The sequence below is a fragment of the Solea solea genome, chromosome 13 (genome assembly GCF_958295425.1).
Source record: "Solea solea chromosome 13, fSolSol10.1, whole genome shotgun sequence".
Taxonomy (NCBI): Eukaryota; Metazoa; Chordata; class Actinopteri; order Pleuronectiformes; family Soleidae; genus Solea; species Solea solea.
In genome coordinates, this window is record NC_081146.1 from 23,793,428 (window position 1) to 23,815,939 (window position 22,512).

General features: G+C 40.4%; 1 protein-coding gene across 3 annotated transcripts in view; it reads left to right on the plus strand.

The window, feature by feature from the left end:
• The window catches only part of sema6e (sema domain, transmembrane domain (TM), and cytoplasmic domain, (semaphorin) 6E), a 171,836-nt gene that overhangs the window by 93,086 nt on the left and 56,238 nt on the right, over nt 1-22,512 (plus strand). For all 3 annotated transcript variants that reach the window (XM_058647097.1, XM_058647099.1, XM_058647098.1), the window contains 5 exons: nt 970-1,170; nt 6,390-6,504; nt 7,917-7,974; nt 14,312-14,368; nt 15,370-15,471. In XM_058647097.1, the coding sequence (XP_058503080.1) occupies nt 1,029-1,170; nt 6,390-6,504; nt 7,917-7,974; nt 14,312-14,368; nt 15,370-15,471 (474 nt within the window). In that variant the 5' untranslated portion in view covers nt 970-1,028. The remainder of the gene's footprint in view (nt 1-969; nt 1,171-6,389; nt 6,505-7,916; nt 7,975-14,311; nt 14,369-15,369; nt 15,472-22,512) is intronic.

The following is a 22,512-nucleotide window of genomic DNA, read 5'->3' on the forward strand; positions in this document are numbered from 1 at the left end:
AATGGGTGATTTGAGTTTGTTTCAAGTTGTTTATGTGCACATTTTTAAATTTTACGTCTACTAACATCTAATGTTTTGCATTTTCAGTGAAATAGATTGTGAATGAGTTAGTATGTTCCGTGCAGAACAATGAGCAAGAAAGAGCAAGAGAGAGCAAATTGTGTGATGCCGAGGTAATTTGGAAAATTCCAAAATCTCTGACTCGCCAAAGAAAATGACAAAGACTGACTTGTACCAAGATCCCAAGGACAATCACTCGTCCAGACGCAGAGCGTGCTGCAAATGAATAAAAGTGGACGCCATGGGCGAAGCGTCTCTTACAAGTTGCCCTCCCATCTGAAGCTGTGTCAGAACATTCAGTCCTTGAATTTGAGGGATTTGGTCCTGAAAAGTCCTTGAAAGACCCTCAACTTCAAGCATCTTATGTGGACATTTAAAGTAACAGATAATAGTTGGTTTGCTGGTAAATGAGGCAGGGGTCGCCAGTGTTAAGACCCCCCAGTGTGAGGCCTCTTCCCTCTCTCCCTCTCTCCTTCTGCCTGTTGTCCTTCTTGTTTTTATGCGTGTGTGTGTATGTGTGTGTGCATCTTGGCACTTCAGCCGACACTCTCATCACCGCATTGACATGAGGCGTTGCATGCTAACAAGAACTTAGCTGCCACTTTTAAACATTGCAGCAGTAATGTGATTGAAGTACGGGCAGGGGAGGGTGGGGAGGGGAGGGGAGGGGGTGGGATCAATATCTAATAATCTACAGTTGGTATTTTCACTTTTAATAACTGAACATTAGCTGATGCACCAATATCAGGAAACCACGTCTGTATCAGCCCCAGAAATCCATTATCTTTCAGGTTTTATTAAAAAAGAACAAAGGTCACCCAGTGTCCATCTTCTACCCCGAGCCTCAGCAGCAGGTTCTCACCGACACCGTTAACCACACTAACCTTCACCGTCTTATCTCCTTTGTAGGTGGGAGGTGAATCTGCCGTGTGCCATGCTTTTCTAGTGAGGTCTCATCATCTGCCAAAATGAGGCTGACGCCCGGCTCGCCTCCACCCATCCTGCCAGCCATCTTGGCTCTCACCTTAGCCGCCGCCTTACCTCAGCTGTCCTCAGGAGCCACACCGTTCCCCCAAGACCTGGAGCCAATCAGCAATGTGGGCAGAGAAAGTAAGTCCACGATCTGTTGTGTTGCCATGGCGATCCTCGTTGGAGGAATGGATGTGAGAGTAAAGACGAGGGTCACGGAGGTGCTGGTTCTCACACAGCTTTGTGAGGTGGATGAGATTAGGGGCATTTTGTTTTGCAGTAAGCACATTTGCATTGGTTGGTTTGGCAGCCGGAACGTCCTATTTCTGTGGTTGTGTTGTGTTGATTTGGTGTGAAAAAGGCAATTTCTGCACAGGAAGCAATCGCAGCAACACGCGTGAAAACACAATTCCATGTCGAGGTTTAGTTTGGATTTCACTGGCAAATACACTTTCATGTCAGATTGTTGCGGAAACATTTTTATCAACCAAAATCCCCTGCATTTATGTTGGGATTTTGACCAAATCAAATTGGATTTAATCAAAGTAGGACTGCAGAGATGAATACGTTTAATGATAAGTGGCTAAATTGATCATGTTTTCTCATTTCTTTGCTCTTCTACAACAGTCAATGGAATATGTTTTTTTTTTACTATTCAGGATGTCATCGTTTTGACAAGTTTGGGAAACACCAGTTGACAGTTTTCGCCATTTACGCTAAAGTATCCAACACTGAAGAAAAGGCTTAGATTTTGCATGCCTAAATGGAACTTATAATTATACTTAAACTAATAAAAGAAGAAAGTATCAGTCGAACTTGAACCATAGAAAACAAAGTGAATGTGATTAAAATCGCAGTCTGCTGGTCGTCAGAAAACCAGAGGGTCCGCGGTTTGATACCCGGCTCCTGCAGGACGCTTTCCAAAGTTTTCTTGAGCAAGGAACTAAACCTCAATTTCTTCCGGATGGCTGTGCTGGCAGTGAGTAAATTATGTGTGATAGAAAAAAAAAGGTTCTCCATGTACAGTAGACGCACTGTATGAATGTGACTTGTAGTGTAGTGGTTTCAGTGGTCGTTAAGGCTAGAAAATTACTGTGTAAATACAGTCTACTGGATTTACCATTAATAACAGGATTTTTCCAGATTGTTCCCCCACATTTCACTCGTAGCCAACAAATGTTTTTGTATGCGAGTTTTGTCAACGCCTAACGTAAAGGCCTGGAGTGTAACGTCACCAGAATTGTGATTTTATGTACATCCTATGAGTCAGATGCAGATGCAATCTTTAAGTTTTCCTCAAGTCTGTGTTAATGTGTGCTTCTACTCTCTGAATTTGACAAAAATGTGCTCATGCATTGCATCTACACTTGGCTACTTTCCTTGGTTCTAACCAACTGACGTACATGGAAATTATGCATGAAAATAACCGTTGTAAACTTGAACTTTGAACTTGAAAACATTCATTTGAACAAAATTGAATGGAGCAACCTGTGATTTGTTAACACAAATGAAATATAGGGGTAGGAAGCACAGGGGACCTCACGATGCAATACGCGGTCTACGATACCAATAATATCACGATACAACAGTTTTGTGAATCTGTGATGGGGTTAGGGTTACAGTTCTCAATATTAAATGTCTGTGACAAGTTAAAAGAGCAGGAATTCTCTATTTATTCACAACATAGATAAGTGCATGAAGTCCATGTATTGAACATAACGTAGCTTTCTCCAGCATTATCCCACTGTAAACTCCTTTTTCTTCAGCCCAGGTAACTTCCACCTAGAGCTGCAACTAACGATTATTTTCTCGATTAATCGTTAAAAATGTCGATTGGTGTTCGTCAAACCTGAAAATGATGATGTTCTCAAATGTCTTGATTTGTCCACAAACCAAAATGATTGACTTTTAATGATTTATTTGTTATCCAGTGCAAATAAATTAAGAAAATATTCAAACCGATTAATCGATTATCAAAATAGTTGTTGATTCATTTAGTAATGGATTAATAATCGATTCATCGATTCATCGTTTCAGCTCTTCTTCCACCCAAGTGGAGGAGACATGAAGTAGCGACGTCCAGTGAGTGAAACTGGCAGGGACTGTTTACTTCCGAGCGCCTTCATTTGTTAATTAAAACGTCGATATTTGCCCTGGTGTATCGATTATTCCTATTGCATGAGGAATTATTGTCTGTAACTGCTAAAACTAAACAAAGTAAAGAGAAAAAAGTTCAAGAATGAACTTCTTCAGACCACCCAAGGGATTTATCACTGTCACCTGATCCCTGGGAGGGTTCCTCCTAAAAGATCCCAGTTTCTACATGTAATAGCTGGTAATAGATTTAAGAGGTGGCTGAGACCATGGCCCTCACACTGTAATTGATCTATCTGGAGGAGAGCAACGTAACCATTAGCAGAAATAGCTGCGCTAATAGTACTATATGTGGAGCTCCATCCCAGGTGTAATGAGAGCCATTTGTCACCTCTGGTTCCAGCAGGTGACAGTGTGGCACAAGGTCGCTCGCAAAGTCTGTGATACTTCCTGTATGAGTGGTAGTCCTTCGTCACTGAACTTAACTTCAGCATCTTTCTGTGACACAACCTGGGTATTTTGGACTGGAGAGTTTTTATGTCTTTTTTGTTTGGTCTTTCATTCTTGGTAAGACGCATGTACTCAGTGTTGTAATGTAACCAAGTACAAATACTTTGTTACTGTACTTAAGTAGAATTTTCACACATCTGTACTTTTTTACAGTACAGTTTTTACTTTTACTCCGATACATTTCCCTTAACCATCTTTGTTAGTCGTTACTACAAAATAAAAGTTGAGTTGGTGACGTAGTGCCTGTTTGTTTACCGAGGCTCTGGTCTCCGGGTTTCTGTGGTCTCCTATCTCCGGGTTTCTGTTGTTCACTCCAGGCGCCGGGGTTTCAGCTCTCAGCTGCTGGAACTGTTACATATTTGGCATCGGTTCCTGGAGAATTGCTTCAACAATAAATCCGTCATTGTAGAAGGAAAGAAAACACGGAACAGAAGTGCTATGGCGAATAATTAGTTTTGGAAGATTAGAATGGACGATGCTTGGCAACAAAGCGTTCGCCAATGTTCCGTAGATAGTGGTTTGGTCCATAAAAGGTCAGATTTAGCCCCACTAAATTAGCCTTTTTTTTTTTTACTTTTCCACAACAACGTCCATCATTCTGTTGGTTGTTGGTTTTTCTGGTGATGAATACAGTTGTGAGAAATGTTTGGCCGACTGAGCGAGTTTACGCAGCTCAGTGATGTGAATGAGTGAAGATTCTCTGTGACACTGATGTGAATACAGCCCCAGGATGTTAGGACCATGGTTTGGTTTGATTCAAGTCTGGGTTTTTTTTCCAGCAGAGCAGCTTTTGTACAGTGCATGTTCTTCCAGAGGCAGAGATCTAACCGTGGACATCACCTCCCCGCCCCTGGATTCAGCCCTGAGCAGTGACCCGGGCTGCCTCTGCTGCCCTCCAAACTTTAGAGGGTGGGAAAGTGCTGAGGAGTAATTAGAAAACCTCGTTCACCGGGGAGAGTGGCGCGGGGAGCGCGGGGTGGGCCACTGAGCCACTGGGAGTCTCTTCACCAGACAGCAGAGCAAGGTCCAGCTCTCAGCCAGACATTAGGCGTTTAAATCTTTAAACAGTCGATTCGAGACGAGCGGTTAGGGGGAACATATGGCTCCCTGTAGAGAGACTAATTTCAGATCGTGGTGTATTTCTAGCGGGGATTGCTAATTCAGCAGCAGCCCAGGTCAGATGGGAGGCTGGAGGGCACTTAATACACTACTTTACAGATCGAGAGCTCTGTGGCCTTGAGCTGAATCTTTGCCTGTTTTTTTTTTTATAAAAAAAAAAGGAAAAAGGAAAGGGCAGGGGAAGTGTGTGTGATGTGGAGGGCAGCCTGGTGTCAGTGGGTTGTCAGTATTGAGCTCCGCTTGTTTTATTCCTGCCCTTTTTTCTAGGTGAAGGCATGTCCATTAATTCACTCAGTTATTATTTAAAGTACACCGCACCGTCTATTTTTTACAGTTGATTAATCTGTTGATTATTTTCTTGATTAGTTGATTGGTCCATATAATGTAAATCAGTGTTTCCCAAACCTTGAAATGATAATGATGATTTTCTTGTTTCTTGTTTTGTCCACAAACCAAAAAGGATTGGGCACTGATCATTTCTCATTTCTCTATTATCAGAGCGCTTGTTTTAAGTGTTAAAAAAAAACAACACAAAAACTCAAACTGGCTTTTGCCAAGTGAACACATTTACATCACTGAACACTGAACCTCTGTGACCTCAGACCTCCAACTTTTCCCCCTCAAACGTGGCCTGACCAGACAGAGCCACTTTCCGTTGAGATGCATTGTGATTTGTTTCCTTGTCCTCACTTGGCTCAGTCCCCAGATGGGTCTGTAATAAGAAATGCTCAGCAGGAGCTATGTATTTAAATCACACTGATTTATATGACACCACTGCACAATTTGCAACTTTAGGATTTTTTTTTTACCCTTTTCACCCATCTCCACAAGTCCACATTAGCATATACTGTGTGTTTTTATATCTTTGTGAGGTCCAAAAACTTAAAAACCTATCTTTGTGGGGACATTTTGTTTCGACCCCACAACTTTAAAGGGCTTTTCCAGGGTTAAGACCTAGTTTTAGAGTAAGGGTTAGGTTGCAACCCTTTTTAGCTGCATCTTTTTGCATATTATTTCCTGTAATTCCACATCTAATGGCACGTTTCCATTGCCTCGTCTCGGCACGGCACGGTTATTTCCACTAGCATAGTACCTGGTACGTTTTTAGTACCTGCTCTGGTGAGAGGTTCCAAGTAGAGCTGCAACTAACGATTATTTTCATAATAGATTAATCTATCGATTATTTTCTCGATTAATCGATTAATCGTTTGGTGTTCAGAATATCAGAAAACCTTAAAAAATTTGATCGGTGTTCGTCAAACCTGGACATGATGATGTTCTCAAATGTCTTGTTCACAAACCAAAATGATTGACTTTTAATGATTTCTTTGTTTTCCAGAGCAAATAAATAAAGAAAATATTCATATTTAAGAAGCTTAAACAATCGGAAATCTTGTTTTAATCATAAAAAAAAGCTTCAAACCGATTATTCGATTATCAAAATAGTTGTCGATTAATTTAGTAATCGATTAATAATTGATTCATCGATTAATCGTTTCGAGTCGATACTAGGCAATACTTTGCGTGACGTCGTCGGAAATAATTTAAATTCTTTATGTAAAAAAAATCTTTTGGACAACCGTAGTATATGTTTGTGATTAACAATTTTTTTTTTTTTTTGTCATTTCCTCTCACAGCCTCCTACCTCTACCCGAGCTTCCAGGGACTCATGTCGGACAATGACACTGTCCGCCTGGGCCTGGACTTCCAGAGGATGCTGAGGATCAACCACATGCTCTACATTGCTGCCAGGTCAGTCAGTCCAGTCCATTCTTCTGTCAAATGTATGTTTTTATCATTTGACACAAAAAGGATAAGGAAAATAATTTGAAAATGAAATCAAAACATCTTTTTTCTTCTTCATGTGAGACATGAATCACAAAAAAGGCTCAAGAAAACTTCACAACGTTAGAGCTAGTGTGTCTAAGTGTCTAAAAAGGTAATAACACGGGGAGAAACTTGTGTGTATTTTGACAGAGAGTTTGTATGAAAGTGTGGTGAATTCGACTGACCTTGCAATTATGTTTTGAGAATTAAACCCGATTCAAATGCTAATCGAGATTTGATTAGCATGTGCAAATCCACAGATGGTATTCATTCAGTTTTCTGCTTTTAAAAGTTTGTTGTGTCAAAGCCCACATTTATTAAGCCTCCTCATATTTGCTTTTAGTCAAGTGTTAGTTGACTTTCACAATCAACTCTCTCTCTAAATTAAAACCAATATTTCCTTATTGAGATTTTAATGTTTTGAATATCTAAATATGTTAAGTTTTTACTATAAAGAACATTTTAGAACATTTTAAAATGATTGATTTGTCCGCTGTACATGAGTAAACCTGCGTACAATTGTCAAAAAACCGATTTAAGTCGCTTTCTTTGGTCTTGTTATAAATGTAACCCTTTAAAATGGGCAAATAATTTTAGATTCTCAAATTAATTATCAATATCGCATCATATTGTGACACATCTGCCAATAATTGCTTAATAACTGATGGTCCTTTCATTCAAAGTATATTTTTTCCCCAAAAATATGTTTTGCAAATACTAAGTTCAAATAATTATCATCATATTTTAGCAGATTTATGAAGAAAAGGCAAAATACATTTATTTGTATCTAATTACTAAATCTCTGTATGAGCGAAGGATGTCAAAGTCGTTAATACTCAGGAGAAAATCTTTCCTTCTCTGGTCTCTTCACTGCTCACACTCTGAATGTTACTTTATATTTTCTTAGGCACGTCCACACCAAGCGACTTTCAATGTTGGCATCACATCTGAAGTGTTTCTCGTGCGTCTCAGTCTAATTGTGTGTTGCTCGCCTTGCGGCCCGAGATGTCGCGGGTTAATTATCCAAAAAAAAGTATGAGGTTGCGCCTCCTCCTGCTTATTTTCATTGTGCTGAATACATTCTGCCCCGGGTTCTTGGCTGCCTCTCAAACTGCGGCACTCTCGGTGCCAGCAGCCCCGTCCAGAAAGGTACGGAGACTCTTAATGTATCTAAATGGACTTGTTACGTCCCACAGCTGCGTTCAACACAGTGTATGTACCTCGCTCGTCGATGGATGGCGAAGTGAAGTTGCTGGAAAACTTTTCTGAAACCGAGAAAGCAATTGAACTTTCTTTGCTGTACCTTTCTAACTGTGTCTTAACTCCGCCTCTTACAGGGACCACGTGTTTGCCGTCAATCTCGCTGTGTCATCTGAGCAGATAATCCCACAACAGGTAGGAACCGCTCTTCACTTTGTTGTTAAAACTTCAGTGTTCAGAGTGGAACGTATGAAACGTGGACTCTGTTCATTCTCGCTGTGTTTACTCGCTGAACTCGAGATGAATTTGCGTTTTCAGAACTTGGCATTTAAGGCGTTTGATAATGTCTCTATCCTCCCCGAGTCGATGCCGACAATCAGTTTATGAATCACAAAGACTCACTTGACATTTTACCACAATTGATATGATGAAATGTGGTTCTGCAGAAACTTACAATAAAATCTTTGTCACAACTGAAAAAGAGGTTGCAACATCATCTGGCAACAAAGTCGCCTCTGGAGTCACTGGCACAACATTTAAGCCCATGCTTCCAAATTCCTAAAACAATGTAGGATGCATGAATGGACATTTTTTTTTATTCACAGCGATCTACACAGGAATACAGATGCATGAAAACGCTTTTTTGTGTGCGTTTGACTCTTTTTTACTGTTCACCAACTGTCGAAAACAACTCCAGAAACCAGAAATCGTCTGACCCCAAAATCACGTTCACGCCCACAGATTCTTCAAATCCACATACAGAATCCGTTCATAGAGATTAAAGGGCCAGTGAAATGATTTCCATTTGGCAGAGCTGAAATCTACAATAGCTACATTGATGTTTGTTTACTAAAAAACCTTTGACTTTTAATGATAACTGTTGGAAACCACAGGTTTTCCTGCACGTTTGGAGGGAAATAGTGAGGTGATAGACACACTGTACCTTTAAGGAATCTGATGCTAAGAAAACTGCACTTGGGGTTTCATAATGAAATTCTGTCCATGAGTTCTGATCAACTACAATAATTTTACTTAAAAAAAAAAAACACGCTTATTTTTGTACATTATTGTTTTCCTTTCAATACTTTTCCTGCTTTTCCATTCAAGTACTCAAGCAATCTCTCTTCAGACATATATCCAATACAAGTGGCTCGGCGCTCTCGTGGCTGTTGAAGTGCCACGCGCGTTCCTATCTGAATCTCATTTGTCAAACATGATTGCACTTAAATAAAAGCCCTCCAAGGCCTGGGCTTTTGTTTACTTGTATGTAGATTAGAGCCAAACATGAGTTCTCATTCTGATCAGGCTGCCGTTCCATGTCGGGGGAATCGAACGTCGATTCTGTTGCCGACGTCTGAGCTCTGCAGTGGAATTTTTAAGTTCGCATGTGATGTGTTTGTTTGACCGTTCAAAATACAGATAAAATAAAGAAAATGGTGCCGCCTCCCGTGTGACAGCAGAGACTAAGTGGAAAATTATTGAAGAATCTGGCTCATTCGCCGACGTTACGTTTTCACTCTCCTCTTCCCCTTATCCGCCTGAGCTCGATCGTTAGTCAACGAGTGACTCAGAAAAAACGCTGCATTCTCTTCATCACAGATCCATTTCTTCACTCGGGCTCATTTTTTAAACCAGCTCTTCCATTTTTCACACCAGGATGCTCATTCACATTCTCCCCCTCACTGATCTCCCCACTGCCTGGGTGGCCATAAGTAATTATTAGTAAACCAAATCGAGCATGGACAAGGCAGGGCCTATTACCATAATGCTGACTCCCACTGAATCGTGTCAGATCCTCACAAAGTGGCACCGGAGGTGTTCCGTGCAAAAGGGGCTTGCAGGATAGGAAAGTGCAGCCTCTCGACTCTCCTGAAAGAGTCTGTCACACGCTGCTCAGGGAAAGACGGATGAGTTGTGATTCCGACAGAGCCGCCGCTGATAAGAACTGTAATATCTTGCGGATAGATCTCGCGATGCACAAAAAGAAACTCAGTCAGACACACTGAAGACGTGCAGCGCCATGTAACGCCAAGGGCATCTCCTCGTAAAAAAGACGAGGTAATAAATATGAGAGTGTAACAACAAGTGTAGACATCAACTGCCGACTTTGAAAACAGCTCTGGTTCCACTGGCGTTTTAGAACATTCCTAACAAATCGAGTTTTAAGCCTCAAACAAGGTCGACGAGCCAAGAGTTGAATGGCGGCGATGAAACATTTGATTCAGAGCAAAACAACATATTGGCAAAGGCTGTGTTTGAAGGAACTAGACCTACCTCAAGTCATTGTGTATAAACCTCAATCCAATAATGTTTCAACCTGTTGGTTCATGTAGCATTGCAGCGTATTGCAGTATGTATTGTATGTATGGTTATACTCTATATAGATATAAGTAAGAGGGAAATAGCCGATACAGTACTCTGTTTTGGTCTGATACAAATTACTGGATCAGATATGGGAGAAATAAGAACATTGACACCATCCATAGACCCTAAATTTGACCTGTCCATAGACTCTAAATTTTTCTCAATTAGTCCAGTACTTGTTTGATGTTGATCAGTGTTTACCAAACCTGGAAATATAGATGGTCACAAACGTCTTGTTTTTGTTCACCAAACAAAATGATTCAGCTTTAACGTTTTTTTTTTGTTAAGTGGCGCAAAGAAACCAGAAAATATTCACATTTAAGAAGATGAAAAATTTGAGAAACTTGTATCTAATTATTGAAAAACACTCAAAATAGTAGACAATTAACTTAATAATTGATTAATTACATAATCACTGTATTTCGAGCTAATATCGCCATTGTATTGGACACAAAAAGCAGACCAATATAGATTTTCCTTTGGAAAATGAAAATATAATGAAATATAACAGTTTAACGATAGAGGAGATTGCTTGGCTCCTCTATCGTTAAATAAACATTCATTGGTGCGTTTTATCTCTGCTCTGCTGTGGAATTATACATTTTAAATGAAATATAATGTATCAACTTAACATTAAATACATCAGACGTATTAAATATGAAATAAAACATTCAAACAAAAGTTTCGGATCAATAATTAGTTTGATGCGTTAAATAGTAATCGGCTCATGCCCATTATATAACAGCAGAAATCTTCTCCTCTTTGTTTTGTGGTACTTGTCCTTAAGTTAAAAAAAAACAAACAATAAACAGATTGTGGGGAAAAATAAAAAGAAACACTATTATCACCAAATCCCAGACGACATGACTTCCATAAGTTAACATTTCAAAGTGAACAGCTCCGCCACCATTTCACCTAAAGGACTGTGTATTTCACGTTGACATGGCTAATAAAACACAGTTGATATCACACAGACCTGTAGCTTTTACAGGAGAAAATAAAACTCTCAGTGCTTTTACAGCGTTGACCTCGAAATGGTTAGAATATTATTGCTGGTAATCAGTACAAAAAAATGGGATTTTGTCAAAACCAAACTGCTCAGCTTTATTTCCCTCCGCTGCAGTGAGTGACATGTTCCCCCGTGTGTTGTAAAAAGCTAATTTATGTTTATCACCAAAAACAGTCCCAAACAAAAAGCCCCGTTTATCCCTGTTTGAGTCACTTGTCACGCTGCACTGTTTCCAGTGGAATTCACTTTTTTTTTGTCACATCTCTGTCAAAACAGCCGCCAGTTTGAATTCACAAGTTCTGACTGGTTTCTAAGTTGAGTGCTGAATTAAAAAAAAAAAAAACCTATATTAAGTTTATAAATTCTATCAAATTAAAACAAAAAAAGCAATTCCCACAGTGCTTGTGTTTTCAAAACATAACATACGATAGACTAATACATAATCTAAACTAAAACATGATCTGTAGACAAATACACGTGTATCTGCTGTAGCCACGTGTTTCGTAATACGTAACACACCATTCATGTTAGCTGAGTTTTTTCTCAATTTCTCCACTAGAGGGCGCACCACACAAGTCAGAAGAATATCATTAACTACGGAACGTGGTGACACTGAAGTTAAGGTTCACAAATGCTAGATCGTACACATTCGACGCCGTCATTTAACCCTCATCGAATTCTCATTAACCGTAACTCCTATAGACCATTTGCACTGACCCTTTTGACCCTATGTGAGGTGAGACTGGCACCCCACACGACCCTCATGCGGAAGGATGGATACCGGAAAGCAGAGAAATAGAGCTTTGCGCTCATATACTTGTCATTACAGTAGCCCCTCTGGACTTCCACGGATCGACCGTCCAATCACAGACGAGATTCACCTGCGCGTCACACGTTTTTGTGACGTCAGCCTCTCAGTTACGGTTCAATAACGGCCAGATATTGAAAGTGAAAGTTATCTTGGGAAAAAGTGGCAGTAGATCTCACTCACTGAACATTTTTTGACAATTCTACAGTCATATACGCCATGGAAGTGCCTTTGCTAGCTCTATACTGCCCCCTCTGGTCATGTGAGGTCATATTGCAGTATAGCGATGTAGCTTATGCATAGTTAAAAGCAAGCATATTCTGGGTCTCATTTTCAGTGGCAAACTTAATTGTCTTCTTTTCAATTTTCTAAGAATCAAAGGAGGACTCACTGAAAAATAAATGAGATGTAAAGATTTTTTTTTGTTTTTTTTTCCACCCCATCCATAAATGAAATAACTTCATATTCATATTCTCATCAGAAGCGCGTCGGCATCTCCGTGTTGACACAAACACAGAGACCGTGTCAGGGCCGTAATTAGAAATGTGCATGTGCGTGAAAGTTTATGGATAATTACCTATTATTATTTATAATGGAAACTCCTGCTCGCCAGAAATATGTGAAAACCAGGTGCGGTCGTGCTGGAGCAAGTCTGCGGTGTTCAAACGCGGCACGAGAACCTGGAATTCGGCCGCGTTGTCCACATGTCTACGTACAAGTCCCAGAATGAGACACAGAGCTTGCGTGTGTGTCCCCACACTGTAATTAATACCTATAATAAACCATTTTTAAACGAATAACTTACTGAAGCCCTTTATGCACGCAGCACAGCGCGCAAACATGCATTAATATGCTACAGTGCACGGAGAAGCTGCTCCGTGGATAAGCAGGCAGGCGACGAGATAACGCCTGCTTTTAGATGCATGTCGCGGTCACATTAGAACAGATAACCCGCCTGTATTCCACATTTCTACTGTCGTAATAGTGTGATAGGCAGTCGAAATGTGCCGTCACATTTGAGGAGAAAACACCTTCACACCTCGCTCATCTGTAATAAGTTACATTATAAGGTGAGGTTTTGTGTAGCAGCTGGTTATCCCTCTACTCACCTCAGCCTTTCTCTGCAAGAGTGTTGGAGAAGAGATGTTTAGTTTGTCCACAGTGGTCCAAACCTCCATTTATACCAGCGCTGACCCGCCTGCTGTTCTAAATGTGGCTACATACATGTCAAAGTCTCACTCTGAGGTCATGAAAAACAACAATCAGGTGATTGTGATTGTGCCTAGAGTTTATATGTGATTTTTTTTTCCTGCTTGACTTTTTTTTGACTATTCCATAAAATTTCTGTGGTCTTCTCAAGTCACCTGTAAATGTGAAATTTCAATTATTTTAGGACTGCTGCAATTATTTGATTAATTAAGTGTTGTTGTTTTTTTCAGCTTCTTAAATGTGAATATTTTCTGGTTTCTTTGCTCCATTGTAACAAAGAAATCATTAAAAGTCAATCCTTCTACTTTGTGGACCAACATCGTCATTTCCAGGTTTGGTCAACACTGATCAACATTTTTTGACAAGTACTGGATTAATGGAGAAAATAATCCTTAGTTGCAGCCCTAGTGTAAAGAAATAAGTGATAATAAGTCGAAAACTGACTGAGTGGTTGACCCTTTGTTTATGTTTAGAACCGGGGGTTTACTCGTAGTTAGTTATCAGTGGTTACATCTCAACAATAACAAAAAAAGAACTGATGGTTGAGTGTGGGTGTGTGTGTGTGTGTGTGTGTGTGCTTCCCCAGCGTTATCGACGAGCTCTGCGAAAATTCAGCTCAATAAATTGTCCATCAGTACATGGGAACACATTAAACCTTTAACTGGTCGACCTTGTTCACAGGTTGATGGATGTTTTTCCCGATGCGGCTCACTCTCACAGGAAGTGCGTGTCGGCGGTGCATGTGCAGGAGCAGGGGGGGGGGCGGGGCTTTTAATCGGGGCTAAGTGACTCCTCCTCGGTAAACGTCCTCTGATTCCGTCACGTGTTTTCCACAGATCCAGACGTTCAATCACAGATTTTTTTGTATTAATCACTGAGAAGCCACAACAAGCTGCACACGCCACCTCAAACAAACATCCCTCCGTTTGTTTGTTTGTTTGTTTGTTTGTTTTTCCTCCGCGGCAGTTTATTGAAGTTAATGAGATTTCCATCACAGCTGTCTCTTAACAGCACTTGAACGATTGGGACCAGAGGAAAAAAAAACAGAAAAATGCAAGAGAAACTGCGATGGCGAGAAACAGCTTGTCTTTGAGCTGACAGTTGGCTGTCTGTTCATATTTTCTTTTTGTTTTTTCTTCCAGAAACTGACTTGGAAGACGAAGAATGTGGAGAAATGCACTGTGAGGGGGAAAAACAGCGTGAGTATTATCTTCCTTCAACTTCTTCTGTCTCTGGTTTTTTTTTTTTTTTACTTTTGGTTTAAATTCTTGCTTCTTTCTTTCTTTCTCTCTCTCTCTCCGCCAGTGTTTGGGGGTAACGGCGTTATTTTTTCGGTAACGGGGTAATCTAACTAATTACTTTTCCCGTCGTTACAACGCCGTTAACGTTACTGGATGTAAAATGCGGTGTGTTACTATGCATCGATTGAATAAACTGTGTAATCCCAACGCACCCCCGGCTCACAGCTAGTTAGGAGGCGGGTTAATAATGTAATGTAAGCAATTCTAATTTAATGAAGCATCTCACAATGGCACACGCATCTACAAAGTTAGTTGCCAAAAATACCGATGATTGAGAGTTTGATTTATTTAATTAAGAATAAGACTACAGAGCTAAACACACTTTTTTGTTGTTTAAAAGTTGACTTTTGTTGTCTCAGGTTGAGAGAGTTTGATTTAATTTGCTAGAGTTAAATGCACTTTATATGGTGTAACTGTTTACTTTTCTTACAAAGATAATACTTGAAGTGCTGGATAAACATCTTGCAGTCTGTCGACGTTCAATAAATATAGAAAGTTATGTACAAACACCTGTCTGTTCTACTCATTTCAACTGATTTGTGAAAACTACACAACACTACACTACACAAAAAAATCCAAATTCTTTGACATATAGCAACTTTTTTTTTAACAGTAACGCAAATAGTTACTTTCCCTGGTAACAAGTTACTTTTATTATAGAGTAATTCAGTTACTAACTCAGTTACTTTTTGGAACAAGTAGTGAGTAACTATAACTAATTACTTTTTTAAAGTAACGTTCCCAACACTGCTCTCCGCTCACCATTACCTTCAGTTTTGTGTCATAAGGGAATTATTAACAGGTGTTTTCAACCCAGTTGAAATGAACTTCCTACCTGCGACCTGAATGTGGACCTCAAACTCTCCTCCTCCTTCTCCTCCTCCTTCTTCTCCTCACAGGACGAATGTTACAACTACATCAAAGTGCTGGTGCCACGCAACGACGAGACGCTCTTCGCCTGCGGCACCAACGCCTTCAACCCCACGTGTCGTAACTACAGGGTAAGACAACTGCACCGCCTCGCGCTGCCTCCAGGCCTCAATTACAGATGAGAGATCCCATTACAGCTGCCGTGCGACGCGCTTGACCGTACCCTGCCCTTGCAGGTTGATGTCGGGAGTCGAACCCCTGTTATTTCAGCCGCTAATGGAAACAACTAAATTCCTATCATGTTCGCGCCGCGGCTAGCTTTATGTGAAGGTGCCATTATGGGCTGGATATCATGTCGTAAACCGCTCACATAAACACGGGTCACAGAGGCTCAGACGCAGCAGGTGTTTTATGCGTCAGTGAAAACAGGTTTGCACATTCACGCACAGCCTGCAGCTTCCACTGCTGTCACACTTCATGCACATTATGCTTTGCTTTTATAAACATCACATAATGTGTGTATCTGTTGTATGGTATTGCAGTATTATCAGTAAATATTAGGACTTGACATTGCAGGACAACTCACACAGTGGTATACAACTGTGGTTTTCACACTTTCTATACCAAGTATCAACTGAGAAATATAGAGCTCTCGTAGTAACACCATCATTATAATTAATTTATTATCTTGTTATTTTTGTTATTTGCTTCATTTTCTCTGATCACATTCCCTGGTATATACAGTCGAAGAGTATTTCTGATTTTCCTCCAAGTCCTAACAGAGGAAGCTTGCGCACCACCGGTGGTACACGCACCACAGTTTGAGGACCAAGGGTATGCGATACATAGCCTAAAAGCTGGTCAATAATTCAATAACAATATGTAGAGGTCAACCCCAGTTTATGGCCAATATTTTCGTCTGATGAAATCTAACTATTCAGTGATAAGAAATAATACATTTGCCTAACTTCAGTAAGCAGTTTTAATGCATAAATATACAGCATTTCCAATAACAATAATGTATAAAGTGAGTAATGAAAAATAAAGCAACGTTTATCTTGTTTCTGAGAACAAAAAATGCACAAATCGGCCCAAATGATTAACCCTTCAGGTGCACCCATGGTCATTTGTGGGAATAATGCACATCTCCTTATATGGACATCCTTGGTGTGTGTGTTGTTGTTGAGTCAAATTTTTAGTTACAAAATTGAAGCGTTTTTTCTTTTCTTTTTGTGAAAAAACTGACATTTTTACAAATTTCACAAATTCAATCTGATTTTAGTGTCAGTTGGTGAAAATTAAATCAGATTGTCTCTGTTGTGCTGAAAAAAAGGATAAAAGACACTCTATATTGCATATTTTTATACCCACTGTGGAAAAATGAGCCAAAATGCTCTGTGGTCTAAGGGTTAATCGTCTACCTTTAACAATATGTTAATCAATTCTGAAAATAATACAAATATAACTTAAGCAGAAAAGCCTTAAGCATTATATCTAAAATACTTGGCATCAAACAATATGCTTTTACCAAAGCACAATGACTTTCCCCTGTCGTGCATCTGTTATTATCTATCTAAGAGGAGCAAAACACCAAAGGGAAAAACAATAACTAAAATAGTGTTTACATGGCTCGGAAAAAGGACTCCTGTCAAATAACACCCACAAAGACGGGTCACGCCAGGTGGAACGCAGCGTTTGTGGATGATAAAAGTCGTCTGGCAGCCAGCACTCTTTCAGTTTGCTGCTTCTAAAACAGCTGTGAGTCACAAGTGAAAGTGCACATGTGAAAATAACAGGCTTTCTTTTCTTTTTAATGCATTAAGAGACAAAAAGGATCAGTTCTCAGCAACTCGAAGACACTTTAGACGGACACACGCGGCGTCTCTCTCTGCTTCCACTGCAGCGGATATCAACAGTGGGTCGGCGCTGAGCGCGCGCGAGTGCCGCAGTCCTCGCGGTATAGGTGACTTCAAAGGCTCAGCGCTGGTGGATTATTATGTTGGCTCAACAAGAGCAGAGATAAAGCAATCTGTTGACGGGAAGAACTCACTGATGAGAGCAGCAATACAGCAGCTGCTGTCGCGCCGAGCTGAGGGGGAGAAAAGTGAGGGAGACCAGATGAGGTTTTCAGCTGCACTTTGTCTCCATTATTATTCCCCGCTGCACTGATAAATAACAGCCCGCGCAGGCAAAACACTGAGCTCCAGAAAAGGCACGGAGAGCATTTGTTTAAGGACAGTGTGAACGTAAAGCTCCCATGGTTTTCATGTGTGCTGGACAGAGCCGGCAGAGGGGAATACAGTACATGTCCCAAAACACAGGCTGTAAATCTAACAGCGTGGGGGGGGGGGGGAGCTCAAAAACACTCAAGTGCTGCACAATGAGCTAACCCAGTGGTCCATGTCGAGAGGTCAGGGTGTACAAAGTTCTTCTCTGGTTCCCATGTTGGTTCCCAGTGAAATTTACAAATCACTTAAAGGCTCGTGCAGCGTTAACAAAAGCACATTCTTCTCCGTGGAAGCTCGCGAAAGATGACGTAAAGACAAACGAGTCATAAATAAGGAAAATAAACTCCACTTTACTTCTCTTGAACGTGAACTGTCAAGATTTCCTTTTCAAAGACGTTTCATCAAATTTGGCTGAGAACTGAGAGCTTCACTGTGACCTGATCAGAGTCAGAGGTCACAGGGAAACGCGAGGATTCCCGTGGTTATTCGCGTAATAATAACCTTTTAATGAAATGTCTTCAGTGTCGTCACCGCATGCGTGTGTTTGGACAGATGTGGATGTAATCCAAACTACGGTGTGAGAACCATCAGGCTGCAGGTCTGAGATGATGCTAAAGACATGATTCAGTTTAATTCAGGGAACCACTTTCACCCCAGTACTGTGTGCTATACCCAACTATACCGTGGAGGACTATTTCGTTTAGATTTGCTCAGTTAGTTCACATTTCTCTAAGTTTTAAAAGGTCATTACACAGTTTTCTTGTTTAATTCCAGGTCAGTCAAACCACAGTCACTGAAATACGAAAGTGCAAATCAATACTAAAACAGAGTGACACTATAATGAATGCAATTTGAAGTGTTACATTTACTACAAATCTTGAAATAAATTGAAGAAAAAAATTGACAAAATCCTTAGTAATTACTGCACTAATGACACATTTATTAACTTACTGTAAAAAAAACGAATAATTTGACTTAAACTGAAGATTTAAAAAAGGTTTGGAATGCTTTAGAAAGGATCCTTTGACTTCATTAATACAGCAGGTCAGACTTTATGTGTCAATGCAGTCACAACATGCATAATGGTGCATTAATAATAAGTATAAAGCAGGTGATAATAAGGTAAAAGATTATTATTATGGGTGCAATTTTCAGTTTTTTAAATAAAAATGGCAGTAGGGTAGTTATTAGGATATAAAATTATAGTTATACTGTGTGATTTACAAATTAATATCCAGGTATTTGCTTGATAACTATATTATAAAGTGATTTTCATCCTCCGTCGTGTCCCACACTTGTGTTTTAGTTATGATTACACATCTATTACCTATTAATAACAATAATTATTAATCTAGTAATACTCAAGGTATATGACACGTCCCTGTTACACACATACTAGTACCTTTGTTTGTACTCTACTGTCATGTAATGTTGCTTTTCCTCTGTGTTTAATGTGAGGAAAATTAGCCGTGAATCCAAGGTTTCACTCCCTAAAAATATATTGAAAGTAATGTTTGAAAAACACTCCGTGGGGAGTTTGCCCTTGAGTTCACTCTTGACAGATTCGCCTGACTTCTTTTTCGGTGGGGGGGTGATTGATTCGCCCGTACGATCAGAGCAGCGTCTCCAGCAAAGGTCTGTTTATAAATAGCACCTCGGTTCGACGCGAACAACAAGACGAGACGAGGAGTGTGTCGTCTGGATCCTTCGCGGACTAAACGCGGCGTCACCGCAGGCACGTAATATGTAAATACTTCCCCGGGTTTACGTCTCGGGGTGTCACGGCGACGGTTGTGGACCCGCGGAGGTTGAAGTGAGCTGTGCTGCGCCGACCTACATCTCCACACGTCACCGTCTTCCTGCCACAGGCGCCCCGCGGCGACGAGCGGCTGATTTACAGTTTAACCACAACACATCCGCACATTCTTTTCCCTCTGCAAACACACACACACACACACACACACACCTCCTCCCTCCCTCCCTCCCTCATCTTTCCTTCCATACTCTGGAAAAAAAAACAAGAGCTGACTATCCAGACAGCTGGAGAGAGAGGGAGCAAGTGTAAATCATATCAAGGAAAGTGTCTGTGGGACGGCATGAAAAATCAGTGGAGGACAACGGGGGATTGAGTAAGAGGCGTTTGTGTGTGTGTGTGTGTGTTTCTCAAAGACATGAATGAATGTCCAGCCATGAACGTGTAGCATCACTGACCAGACTGCTGAGACAGCTGGTCTGTAGACAACAGAGAGGCTGTCTTCAACATGCGTTTGAGACACACACACACGCACACACGCACACACACACACAAAAAGGAACGTTGAAGCGTCAAATCCATCTGTGTTCATCTCCCCACTGTGCTAACGATCCTGCAGTCACTGCTCGGCTTTGTCGAGGCCTCAGTTCTCCGCCGACTTCTGAGCGTCTTCTGTTGTCGCGCGATCAACAAACTGCTGTTTGACTTCAAACCGCGTCAGAAGAGTCCGGTCACTGTGTCGCCTTTTTTCCTTCTCATCGGATTCAAAAACAAAAGTCTGTGCTTTTATTTGAAGATCACAGGGTGGGGTTTTTTTTTTCCCTCCCCGGTTCCTGAATATTAATTAATATTAACTTTAGAAGTGGGCTTTTGTGATGCTGTTGTTGTTTTTCTCCTCTTAAATGCAAAGTATGTATTTTCTGCCATGGCGGTTTGTTAGTGTCCGGAAGCAGTGCGGGATTATATCCAAAATAAGTCACAATTGTAATGTATTATAACAAATGAATGAATGAATAACCTCTATGTTTGGTTACATTCATATAAAAAGTAAACATAAAGCGAGATAATTTAACACAAATGTGCCAATAACTGAAAAAAGGGAATAGGCTGAAGCACATGGCTTATTACAGAAATGTAGAGAAAATATCAAACAACATCAAACATTGAGCTGAAACATTAGGATTCTGGATTTGAATCACTTTGATTTGTTGAGTCTTTGTCCCCCCAAAAACTGACCCACATCTGTACACAATTCCGACTTGAATCTCAGAAATTGGCCCTTATCCTCTTCTGTAGGTGGTTGATGAGTTAATGGCTGCTCTCTGTAGATCGGACGATACAGTGTATCGCAGAGAAACTCTGCGTTTGAGCAGATTTTAGAGGAGGTCGTGTGTGTGTGTGTACGTCCCTGAACCTGATGCAATCCATCACAGCAGCTCTGCCCTAAATATTATGCCTGTGAAGTGTTCACTTACTGTTCAGGCCGACTCTCTAAACTGGTGTTGCCGCTGAAGTGAGCGTCATTTCGTGGCAGAAGTGGGTGATTTTATTTTTATTTTTGATTTTTCTTTTTTATTGAATCCGTCTCTTGCTCGGTGTCAAATGTTAGATCTGGTGAAAAGTGCTTTTTGCACAGCAGTGAAGTACAGGATGTTGCAAAGACCAAGTGTTTGAATGTGTGTTTTCCAGTCTGGCTTTTATCACGGGAAGCAGGCACGCAGGGGCCGACGAGAAAGAGACTTAAGACGGAAGAAGAAGAAGAAGATGAAAATGTGATCAAAAATCCACAGCCTCAGGAAATTCACCGCTCAAAAATTCATCTTACATTTTCATATTGTACTTCTTCTGTACCAAAAGTAGCAGGTAAACCGGATTTATCAGAATCAGAGATGCGCAAAAATACAGAAAACTAGTGTAAAAAATAAAAAATATGACTTGTACACACAAACTGAATCAAATTAAATATAATTATACATTATATAAACAGTAAATGGAATAAAAAAAAAATAAATATTCATTCACTCTTTCCCTGCTGTAAATAGATGGGTTCAATTTTGTTTTTCCTCCTCCGATGTGTTGTGTGTGAGACGCCATTAAAGAAAACAACCAAAGTGGTAAATTGTAACCACAGCTCATAACAAAAGAAAGTAGCACCATGGAGACCACGAGCAGCACGGAGCCTGAATTATACGCATTTTAAAACATGTTGAGCGACGGGAAAAGGACGAGGGGAAAATAAGTTAGTTGTCGGGCAACAAAGCGTCTGATGAAAGTAGAGCTGAAACAATTACTCGATGAATCGAGGAATCGTCAACTATTTTGATAATGGATTAATCACTTTGAAGATTTTTCATGACTCATGAGTCATTTTTGTTTGTGGACAAAACAAGACATTCGAGAACATCATCGTTTCCAGGTTTGACAAACACTGATTGACATTTTTGTTTTCTGACATTCCATGGACCAAACGATTACTCGATTAATCGGGAACATAATGGAAAAGTCAAAATAAAGAAGTACAAGGGGGGAAACAATCCCGTTCACATTACTGCCAGTGGAGGCTGGAACCAATGAAAAACGTTGTATTTAAACGTGTCATTTGACCAAGGAGTGAATGCTGATTTTTGCAAATTTGGTTCTCAAACTGTGGTATGTGTACCACCAGTGGTACGCGAGCTTCCTCGAGTGGTACTTAAAAGGATTATCAGAAATACTCTTCCACTGTGTCTCCCAGGGTATGTAACAAAATAATAGTAATTAGAGTCACCTTATCTCTCGCTCCATCTTTATCTAATGTCACTATTCCAGTGTGTGAAGTACACGTGAGGAAGAGGAGGGTGATGACAGAGCAAATGATCTTATTGGGAATAAATCTGCCTCCTGTGAAAAGTCTTTATTTACACCACTGTATTTTAACGTTGGGGATAAGGGTGTTACTTTGAGAGCTCAGTATTTTCTCAGGTGGAGAAGCTGCTTTTTGTGTCATTATAGTATTTTTTAAAACGACTCTGATTTGCATAGCTATTCTTTTTGATTTGGACGGCCTTAATAAAGCCCCATCCCTAACCTTAAAACTTAAAAGTTTCTCAGAAGTTAGTTTCTGACCGTGAAGACAACTGGTCCTGACAAGGTCCATGTTTATGCCAGAAAAAGGTCCAAAAGAGGCAAAAACATTAAATAAAAGAACACAC